The sequence below is a fragment of the Oncorhynchus mykiss genome, chromosome 30 (assembly GCF_057628025.1).
Source record: "Oncorhynchus mykiss isolate SJ-2025 chromosome 30, ASM5762802v1, whole genome shotgun sequence".
Classification (NCBI taxonomy): domain Eukaryota; kingdom Metazoa; phylum Chordata; class Actinopteri; order Salmoniformes; family Salmonidae; genus Oncorhynchus; species Oncorhynchus mykiss.
The window spans coordinates 178,884-191,404 of NC_143051.1; the positions used below are offsets into that span (position 1 = coordinate 178,884).

At 30.9% G+C, this 12,521-nt stretch overlaps 1 protein-coding gene across 2 annotated transcripts in view; it reads right to left on the bottom strand.

Annotated features, from left to right (window-relative positions):
* Positions 1-12,521, bottom strand: part of LOC110489349 (regulating synaptic membrane exocytosis protein 2) — a 263,080-nt gene that overhangs the window by 105,451 nt on the left and 145,108 nt on the right. For both annotated transcript variants that reach the window (XM_090228498.1, XM_090228499.1), the window contains exon 10: positions 3,950-4,103. In XM_090228498.1, coding sequence (XP_090084624.1) covers positions 3,950-4,103 — 154 coding nt within the window. The remainder of the gene's footprint in view (positions 1-3,949; positions 4,104-12,521) is intronic.

Below are 12,521 nucleotides of genomic sequence, written 5' to 3' on the forward strand. Positions count from 1 at the left end.
GTACTGTATAGACAACCACTATAGTCTGTTGGTACTGTACTGTATAGACAACCACTACAGTCTGTTGGTACTGTATAGACAACCACTATAGTCTGTTGTTACAGTATAGACAACCACTATAGTCTGTTGGTACTGTACTGTATAGACAACCACTATAGTCTGTTGGTACTGTATAGACAACCACTATAGTATGTTGGTACTGTATAGACAACCACTATAGTCTGTTGGTACTGTACTGTATAGACAACCACGATAGTCTGTTGGTACTGTATAGACAACCACTATAGTATGTTGGTACTGTATAGACAACCATTATAGTCTGTTGGTACTGTATAGACAACCACTATAGTCTGTTGGTACTGTACTGTATAGACAACCACTATAGTCTGTTGGTACTGTATAGACAACCATTATAGTCTGTTGGTACTGTATAGACAACCACTATAGTCTGTTGGTACTGTACTGTATAGACAACCACTATAGTCTGTTGGTACTGTATAGACAACCACTATAGTCTGTTGGTACTGTACTGTATAGACAACCACTATAGTCTGTTGGTGCTGTATAGACAACCACTATAGTCTGTTGGTACTGTATAGACAACCACTACATTTTGTTGGTACTGTATAGACGACAACTATAGTCTGTTGTTACTGTACTGTATAGACCACCACTATAGTCTGTTGGTACTGTATAGACAACCACTATAGTCTGTTGGTACTGTACTGTATAGACAACCACTATAGTCTGTTGGTACTGTACTGTATAGACAACCACTACAGTCTGTTGGTACTGTATAGACAACCACTATAGTCTGTTGGTACTGTATAGACAACCTCTACATTTTGTTGGTACTGTATAGACAACAACTATAGTCTGTTGTTACTGTACTGTATAGACAACCACTATAGTCTGTTGGTACTGTATAGACAACCACTATAGTCTGTTGGTACTGTATAGACAACCACTATAGTCTGTTGGTACTGTATAGACAACCATTATAGTCTGTTGGTACTGTATAGACAACCACTAGTCTGTTGGTACTGTACTGTATAGACAACCACTATAGTCTGTTGGTACTGTACTGTATAGACAACCACTACAGTCTGTTGGTACTGTATAGACAACCACTATAGTCTGTTGGTACTGTATAGACAACCACTATAGTCTGTTGGTACTGTATAGACAACCATTATAGTCTGTTGGTACTGTATAGACAACCACTAGTCTGTTGGTACTGTACTGTATAGACAACCACTATAGTCTGTTGGTACTGTACTGTATAGACAACCACTATAGTCTGTTGGTACTGTATAGACAACCACTATAGTCTGTTGGTACTGTATAGACAACCACTATAGTCTGTTGGTACTGTATAGACAACCATTATAGTCTGTTGGTACTGTATAGACAACCACTAGTCTGTTGGTACTGTACTGTATAGACAACCATTATAGTCTGTTGGTACTGTATAGACAACCACTATAGTCTGTTGGTACTGTATAGACAACCACTATAGTCTGTTGGTACTATATAGACAACCACTATAGTCTGTTGGTACTCTATAGACAACCACTATAGTCTGTTGGTACTGTATAGAAAACCACTATAGTCTGTTGTTACTGTTCTGTATAGACAACCACTATAGTCTGTTGATACTGTACTGTATAGACAACCACTATAGTCTGTTGGTACTGTACTGTATAGACAACCACTACAGTCTGTTGGTACTGTATAGACAACCACTATAGTCTGTTGGTACTGTATAGACAACCACTACAGTCTGTTGGTACTGTATAGACAACAACTATAGTCTGTTGGTACTGTACTGTATAGACAACCACTATAGTATGTTGGTACTGTATAGACAACCACTATAGTCTGTTGGTACTGTATAGACAACCACTATAGTCTGTTGTTACTGTACTGTATAGACCACCACTATAGTCTGTTGGTACTGTATAGACAACCACTATAGTCTGTTTGTACTTTATACACAACCACTATAGTCTGTTGGTTCAAACTATCTCTTGGGGATGTAGGGGAGGTGACCAGAGCTCAGAGGCCAATCAGACGGACTTCTCTTGGGGAGGTGAGTGAGGTTACCAGAGCTCAAAGGCCAATAAGGAGGACTATCTCTTGGGGATGTAGAGGAGGTGACCAGAGCTCAAAGGCCAATCAGGAGGACTATCTCTTGGGGATGTAGAGGAGGTGACCAGAGTTCAGAGGCCAATCAGGAGGACTATCTCTTGGGGATGTAGAGGAGGTGACCAGAGTTCAGAGGCCAATCAGGAGGACTATCTCTTGGGGATGTAGAGGAGGTGACCAGAGCTCAGATGCCAATCAGGAGGACTATCTCTTGGGATGCAGAGGAGGTGACCAGAGCTCAGAAGCCAGTCAGGAGGACTATCTCTTGGGGAGGTGGGGGAAGCAACACATAACCATGGAGACGAGGTTATGGGTGTGGTGTTGGGGGGAGATGGTTATGTGTGTTGTGCTGGGAGAGATATGGTTAGGTTTATGATGCTGGTGAAGAAATGGCAAGGTGTTTGGTGATAGAGACATGGTTAGGTGTGGTGCTGATGAGGACATGGTTAGGTGCCGTGCTGGTGGGGACATGGTTAGGTGTGGTGCTGGTGTAGGCATGATTAGGTGTGTGGTGAAAGAGGCATGGTTAGGTCTGGTGCTGGTGGGGACATGTTTAGGTGTGGTGCTGGTAAAGAAATGGCTAGGTGTGTGGTGATAGAGACATGGTTAGGTGTGGTGCTGGTGGGGACATGGTTAGGTGTGGTGCTGGTGGAGACATGGTTAGGTGTGTGGTGCAGGTGGGGACATGGTTAGGTGTGGTGCTGCTAGAGACATGGTTAGGTGTGTGGTGCATGTGCTGGTGGAGACATGGTTAGGTATGGTGCTGAAGGAGACATGGTTAGGTGTGTGGTGATAGTGGAGACATGGTTAGATGTGGTGCTGGTGGGGACATGTTTAGGTGTGTGGTGATAGTGGAGACATGGTTAGATGTGGTGCTGGTGGGGACATGGTTAGGTGTGTGGTGATAGTGGAGACATGGTTAGATGTGGTGCTGTTGGGGACATGGTTAGGTGTGTGGTGATAGTGGAGACATGGTTAGGTGTGTGTTGCAGATGCTTGTGGAGACATGGTTAGGTACGGTGCTGGTGGGGACATGGTTAGGTGTGTGGTGATAGTGGAGACATGGTTAGGTGTGTGGTGATAGTGGAGACATGGTTAGGTGTGTGGTGATAGTGGAGACATGGTTAGGTGTGTGGTGATAGTGGAGACATGGTTGGGTGTGGTGCTGGTGGGGACATGGTTAGGTGTGGTGCTGGTGGGGACATGGTTAGGTGTGTGGTGCTGGTGGGGACATGGTTAGGTGTGTGGTGATAGTGGAGACATGGTTAGGTGTGTGGTGCAGGTGCTGGTTGAGACATGGTTAGGTATGGTGCTGGTGGGGACATGGTTAGGTGTGTGGTGATAGTGGAGACATGGTTAGGTGTGTGGTGATAGTGGAGACATGGTTAGGTGTGTGGTGATAGTGGAGACATGGTTGGGTGTGGTGCTGGTGGGGACATGGTTAGGTGTGGTGCTGGTGGGGACATGGTTAGGTGTGTGGTGCTGGTGGGGACATGGTTAGGTGTGTGGTGACAGTGGAGACATGGTTAGGTGTGTGGTGATAGTGGAGACATGGTTAGGTGTGTGGTGATAGTGGAGACATGGTTAGGTGTGGTGCTGGTGGGGACATGGTTAGGTGTGGTGCTGTTGGGGACATGGTTAGGTGTGTGGTGCTGGTAGGGACATGGTTAGGTATGTGGTGCTGGTGGGGACATGGTTAGGTGTGTGGTGATAGTGGAGGCATGGTTAGGTGTGTGGTGCAGGTGCTGGTGGAGACATGGTTAGGTGTGTGGTGCTGATGCTGATGCTGGTGGAGACCTACTCTGTAACCTTCTAGTGGGGCTCTCTCCCGACAGCAGTTTCCTCTGCGTGTAGGGTGAGGGGTTGGGCATTGCCAAGAAGGATACATCGTGGGTTTGTAACTTGTACCAGTGGGCTGTGTCATCCATCAAGGCTGTCTCCAGGTTTATGAGGATCTGACAACACAATACATGTATTCACTGACTTAGCAGAAGAGATAACAGACCATGTAAAACATGTGATCCAAACAGAAACGTTGGGCTGATGCTCTCTTCAGCCAAAGATCGAAGATAATGAGTTGTAATTATAAAATTGTAGAAGAGAGAAATAAAATTCCAAATACAACATCTAACCCAAAGTCTAAATCTACAAAGACTATTTCTGTATCATTTGTAAAAGTGAGAACATTCTGTCCATCCTAGTGTAGATACTTGAATCGTGATCGTACAATGTATTAGTTCTGTTGTGTTATGTCAGATTATGTTATATTACATTGTTATGTTAAATGATATGATGTTATGTAATATTATGTTATCTTACATTATTTTTAAAAACTTTATTTAACTAGGCAGATTAGTTAGTCAGTTAATTAAGAACAAATTCTTATTTTCAATGATGGCCTAAGAACAGTGGGTTAACAGAAGGACAGATTTGTACCTTGTCAGCTCGGGGGTTTGAACTTGCAACCTTCCAGTTACTAGTCCAATGCTCTGACCACTAGGCCACACTGTTACATTATGTTGCGTTATGTTGCGTTATGTTATGTTATGTTATGCTAAAAAAATATATGTTACATTATATTATTTATTTAACTAGGCAAGTCAGTTAAGAACAAATTCTTATTTTCAATGACGGCCTAGGAACTGTGGGTTAACTGCCTTGTTCAGGGGCAGAACGACAGATTTGTACCTTGTCAGCTTGGGGGTTTGAACTTGCAACCTTCCAGTTACTAGTCCAACGCTCTAACCACTAGGCTACCCTGCCGCCCCATTATGTTAATAACATTACGTTATGCAAAAAAATATATATGTTACATTATGTTGCATGTTATGATGTATATATGTTATCTTACATTGTGTTATGTTACATTATGTTACATTATGTTATGTTACATTATGTTAAATTAGGTTATGTTACGTTATGTTATGTTACATTGCGTTATGCTAAAAAAATATATGTTACAATATGTTGCATGATATGATGTATTACGTTATGTTAAGTGATGTTATGGTATGTTACATTATGTTATGTTACATTGTTATGTTACATCATCTTACGTTAGATTACATTATATTATGTTACGTTACATTACATTACATTTTGTTAATTGAAATCATTTTATTTTATGTTAACTTATGTAATATTATGTTACATTATATTATGTTAAGTTTGGTTACATTGTTACATTATATTATGTTACATTATGTTTAGTTAAATTATGTTATATTACATTGTGTTATTTTACATTATGTTATGTTACATAATGTTATGTTACGTTATGTAACATTGTGTTATGTTAAGTTTTGTTATATTATTATATATTAGGTTATGTTCAGTTAAATTATGTTATAGTATGTTAGGTTACATTCTCTTATGTTATATTATATTATGTTATGTTAGTTTATATTACATTATCTTATATTATGTTACTTTATTGGACATTATGTTGTGTTGTGTTATGTTATGTTATTTTACTTTATGTTTCATTATATTACGTTGTGAGACATTGTTATGTTAAGTAGTTATGTTATGTCACGTTATGTTTTTACATTGAGTTTTGTTATATTATTTTATATTATGTTATGTTAAGTTAAGTTATGGTATGTTACACTATGTTATGTTACTTGATGTTATGTTAAATAACGTGATATTACGTTATGTGGAATTATGTAAAGTTACATTATTTAATGTTATGTTACATTATGTTACATTATGTTATGTTATGTTAAGTTCTGTAATATTTTGTTAAATTATATTATGCTACATCATATTATGTTACGTTTTTCCATTCTGTTCTGTTATGCTATGTTATTTTACATTATGTTATGTTATATTATGTTATGTTACATTATGTTATGTTATGTTAAGTTCTGTTATATTATGTTATGTTATATTATATTATGCTACATCATGTTATGTTACGTTTTTCCATTCTGTTCTGTTATGCTATGTTATTTTACATTATGTTATATTATTTAATGTTATGGTGTGTTACATTATGATATGTTACATTCTGTTATGTTACGCTATGTTATGTAACATTATGTTATGTTACTTGATTTTATGTTATGCTGTGTTACATTACGTTATGTTACGTTACATTATGTTATTTCACATGATGTTATGTTATATTATATTATGTTATATTACTTTAAGGTATGTTGTTTTACATTATGCTATAATATGTTACATTATGTTATTTTCTGTTCTGTTATGTTAAGTTCTGTTATATTATGTTATGTTATATTATATTATGCTACATTATGTTATGTTATATTACTTTAAGTTAAAGTTGTTTTACATTATGCTATATTATGTTACATTATGTTATGTTCTGTTTCCTTATGTTATGTTACATTATATTTAGTGACATTAATTTACATCAGGATATGCTATCTCTGACATGACTATCTATGTGTTGTATGGTGTTATGTTTTGTTATATTATGTTGTGTTACATTATATTATGTTATGTTGTGTTACATAATTGTATGTTGTGTTATATTATGTTGTGTTATGTTGTGTTGTGTTATATTATGCTCTTTCATATTATGTTGTGTTATATTGTGTTATGTTATATTATGTTGTGTTATATTATGATGTGTTTATTATGTTGCGTTATATCATGTTGTGTTATATTATGCTGTGTTATATTATGCTGTGTTATATTATGTTGTGTTAAATTATGTTGTGTGATATTATATTATGCTGTGTTATATTATGCTGTGTTATATTATGCTGTTTTATATTATGCTGTGCTATATTATGCTGTGTTATATTATATTGTGTTATATTATATTATGTTGTGTTATATTATGATGTGTTGTGTTATAATATGTTGTGTTATGTTGTGTTGTGTTATTTTATATTATGTTGTGTTATATTATATTATGTTGTGTTATATTATATCGTGTTATATTGTGCTGTGTTATATTATGCTGTGTTATATTATGTTGTGTTATATTATGATGTGTTGTGTTATATTATGTTGTGTTTATTATGGTGTGTTATATTATGTTGTGTTATATTATGCTGTGTTACATTGTGATGTGTTCTATTATGTTGTGTAACATTGTGCTGTGTTATTTGATGTTATATTATATTATGTTGTGTTATATTATGATGTGTTGTGTTATATTATGTTGTGTTATATTATGATGTGTTATTTTATATTATGTTGTGTTATATTATATTATGTTGTGTTATATTGTGCTGTGTTATTTGATGTTATATTATATTATGTTGTGTTATATTATGATGTGTTGTGTTATATTATGTTGTGTAACATTGTGCTGTGTTATTTGATGTTATATTATATTATGTTGTGTTATATTATGATGTGTTGTGTTATATTATGTTGTGTTATATTATGATGTGTTATTTTATATTATGTTGTGTTATATTATATTATGCTGTGTTACATTGTGATGTGTTCTATTATGTTGTGTAACATTGTGCTGTGTTATTTGATGTTATATTATATTATGTTGTGTTATATTATGATGTGTTATATTATATTATGTTGTGTTATATTATGATGTGTTATTTTATATTATGTTGTGTTATATTATATTGTGTTATATTATATTATGTTGTGTTATATTATGATGTGTTGTGTTATAATATGTTGTGTTATATTATATTATGTTGTGTTATATTATATCGTGTTATATTGTGCTGTGTTATATTATGCTGTGTTATATTATGTTGTGTTATATTATATTATGTTGTGGTATATTATATTAGGTTGTGTTGTGTTATATTATATTATGCTGTGTTATATTGTGCTGTGTTATATTATGTTGTGTTATATTATGATGTGTTGTGTTATATTATGTTGTGTTTATTATGGTGTGTTATATTATGTTGTGTTATATTATGCTGTGTTACATTGTGATGTGTTCTATTATGTTGTGTAACATTGTGCTGTGTTATTTGATGTTATATTATATTATGTTGTGTTATATTATGTTGTGTTATATTATGCTGTGTCGGAACTAGAAGCACAAACATTTCGCTACACTCGCATTAACATCTGCTAACCATGTGTATGTGACAAATAAAATTTGATTTGATTTGATTTATATTATGTTGTGTTATATTATATTATGCTGTGTTATATTATATTATGTTGTGTTATATTATATTGTGTTATGTTATGCTGTGTTATATTATGTTGTGTTGTGTTATATTATGTTCTGTTGTATTATGTTGTGTTATATTATGCTGTGTTATATTGTGATGTGTTATATTATGCTGTGTTATATTGTGATGTGTTATATTATGTTGTGTAACATTGTGCTGTGTTATTTGATGTTATATTATATTATGTTGTGTTATATTATGTTGTGTTATATTATGCTGTGTTAAAGTTTGCTGTGTTATATTATGTTGTGCTATATTATGCTGTGTTATATTATATTGTCTTATATTATATTATGTTGTGTTATATTATATCGTGTTATATTGTGCTGTGTTATATTATGTTGTGTTATAATATGTTGTGTGATGTTGTGTTGTGTTATATTATGCTGTGTTATATTATGCTGTGTTGCGTTATATTATATTGTGTTATGTTATGCTGCGTTATATTATGTTGTGTCATATTATGATGTGTTGTGTTATATTATGTTGTGTTTATTATGGTGTGTTATATTATGTTGTGTTATATTATGCTGTGTTATATTGTGATGTGTTATATTATGTTCTGTAACATTGTGCTGTGTTATTTGATATTTGATATTATGTTGTGTTATATTATGCTGTGTTATATTATGCTGTGTTATATTATGCTGTTTTATATTATGCTGTGCTATATTATGCTGTGTTATATTATATTGTGTTATATTATATTATGGTGTGTTTTATTATATCGTGTTATATTGTGCTGTGTTATATTCTGTTGTGTTATATTATGCTGTGTTATATTATATTATGTTGTGTTATAATATGTTGTGTTATGTTGTGTTGTGTTATATTATGCTGTGTTATATTATGCTGTGTTGTGTTATATTATATTGTGTTATGTTATGCTGTGTTATATTATGGTGTGTTATAATATGCTGTGTTATATTATATTATGATGTGTTATATTATGTTGTGTTATATTATGGTGTGTTATATTATGTTGTGTTATATTATGTTGTGTTATATTATGCTGTGTTATATTGTGTTATGATATATTATTTTGTGTTATATTATGATATGTTGTGTAATAATATATTATTTTTATTATGGTGTGTTATATTATGTTGTGTTATATTATGCTGTGTTATATTGTGTTATGATATATTATGTTGTATTATATTATGATATGTTGTGTAATAATATATTATTTTTATTATGGTGTGTTATATTATGTTGTGTTATAATATGCTGTGTTATATTATATTATGTTGTGCTATATTATGTTGTGTTATATTATGGTGTGTTATATTATGTTGTGTTATATTATGCTGTTTCATATTATGTTGTGTTATGTTGTGTTATGTTATATTATGTTGTGTTATATATGTTGTGTTATATTATGCTGTGTTATATTATGTTATGTTATATTATATTATGTTGTGTTATATTATGCTGTGTTATATTATGTTGTGTTATATTGTGTTGTGTTATATTATGCTGTTTCATATTATGTTGTGTTATATTATATTATGTTGTGTTATATTATGTTGTGTTACATTATGATGTGTTGTTTTATTTTATGTTGTGTTTATTATGGTTTATTATATTATGCTGTGTTATATTGTGATGTGTTATATTATGTTGTGTGACATTGTGCTGTGTTATTTTATATTATATTATATTATGTTGTGTTATATTATGTTGTCTTATATTATGCTGTGTTAAAGTGTGCTGTGTTATATTATGTTGTGTTATATTATGTTGTGTTATATTATGTTGTGTTATATTATGCTGTGTTATATTATGTTATGTTATATTATATTATGTTGTGTTATATTATGCTGTGTTATATTATGTTGTGTTATATTGTGTTGTGTTATATTATGCTGTTTCATATTATGTTGTGTTATATTATATTATGTTGTGTTATATTATGTTGTGTTACATTATGATGTGTTGTTTTATTTTATGTTGTGTTTATTATGGTTTATTATATTATGCTGTGTTATATTGTGATGTATTATATTATGTTGTGTGACATTGTGCTGTGTTATTTTATATTATATTATATTATGTTATGTTATATTATGTTGTCTTATATTATGCTGTGTTAAAGTGTGCTGTGTTATATTATGTTGTGTTATATTATGTTGTGTTATATTATGTTGTGCTATATTATGGTGTGTTATTTTATATTATATTATGTTGTGTTATATTATGTTGTATTATATTATGCTGTGTTAAAGTATGCTGTGTTATATTATGTTGTGTTCTATTATGATGTGCTATATTATGGTGTGTTATATTATGTTATGTTGTGTAAAATTGTGTTGTGTTATATTATGCTGTGTTATATTATATAATTTTTTTTTATATTATATTATGTTGTGTTATATTATGTTGTGTTATATTATGCTGTGTTATATTATGCTGTGTTATATTATATTGTGTTATATTATGCTGTGTTATATTATGCTGTGTTATATTATGTTGTGTTACATTGTGCTGTGTTATTTTATGTTATACTATATTATGTTGTGTTATATTATGTTGTCTTATATTATGTTGTGCTGTGTTATATTATATTATTTTATGTTATATTATATTATGTTGTGTTATATTATGTTGTGTTATATAATCTGCTGTGTTATATTATGCTGTGTTATATTATGTTGTGTTATATTATGCTGTGTTATATTATGTTGTGTTATATTATGTTGTGTTATATTATATTAAGTTGTGTAATATTATGTTGTGTTATATTATGCTGTGTTATATTATATTATATTGTGTTATATTATATAATGTTATATTGTGCTGTGTTATATTATGCTGTGTTATATTATGCTATGTTGTGTTATATTATGCTGTGTTATATTATGCTGTGCAGTGTTATATTATGTTGTTTTATATTATGCTGTGTTATATTATGCTGTGTTATATTATATTATATTGTGTTATATTATATTATGTTGTGTTATATTATATCATGTTATATTGTGCTGTGTTATATTATGCTGTGTTATATTATATTATGTTGTGTTATAATATGTTGTGTTATGTTGTGTTGTGTTATATTATGCTGTGTTATTTTATGCTGTGTAGTGTTATATTATGTTGTGTTATATTATGTTGTGTTATGTTATGCTGTGTTATATTATGTTGTGTTATATTATGCTGTTTCATATTATGTTGTGTTATATTGTGTTATGTTATATTATGTTGTGTTATATTATGTTGTGTTATATTATGCTGTGTTATATTATATTATGTTGTGTTATATTATGTTGTGTTATGTTGTGTTGTGTTATATTATGCTGTGTTATTTTATGCTGTGTATTGTTATATTATGTTGTGTTATATTATGTTGTGTTATATTATGCTGTTTCATATTATGTTGTGTTATATTGTGTTATGTTATATTATGCTGTGTTATATTATGTTGTGTTATATTATGGTGTGTTGTGTTATATTATGTTGTGTTTATTATGGTGTGTTATATTATGTTGTGTTATATTATGCTGTGTTATATTGTGCTGTGTTATATTATGTTGTGTTATATTATGCTGTGTTATATTATGTTGCGTTATATTATGTTGTGTTATATTGTGCTGTTATATTATGTTGTGTCATATTATATTATGTTGTGTTATATTATGTTGTGTTTATTATGGTGTGTTATATTATGCTGTGTTATATTGTGCCGTGTTATATTATGTTGTGTTATATTGTGCTGTGTTATATTTTGTTGCGTTATATTATGTTGTGTTATATTTTGCTGTTATATTATGTTGTGTTATATTATATTATGTTGTGCTATATTATGTTGTGTTATATTATGCTGTGTTATAGTATGCTGTGTTATATTATGTTGTGTTATATTATATTATGTTGTGTTATATTATGATGTGTTATATTATGTTGTGTTACATTATATTATGTTGTGTTATATCATGCTGTGTTATATTATGCTGGGTTATATTATGTTGTGTTATATTATATTATGTTGTGTTATATTATGCTGTGTTATATTATGTTGTGTTATATTATATTATGCTGTGTTATATTTTGCTGTGTTATATTATGCTGTTTTATTTTATGCAGTGTTATAGTATATTATATTATGTTGTGTTATATTATATTTTGTCGTGTTATATTATATTATGCTGTGTTATATTGTGCTGTGTTATATTATGCTGTTTAATATTATAGTGTGTTATATTATGTTTGTTATATTATTTTGTGTTA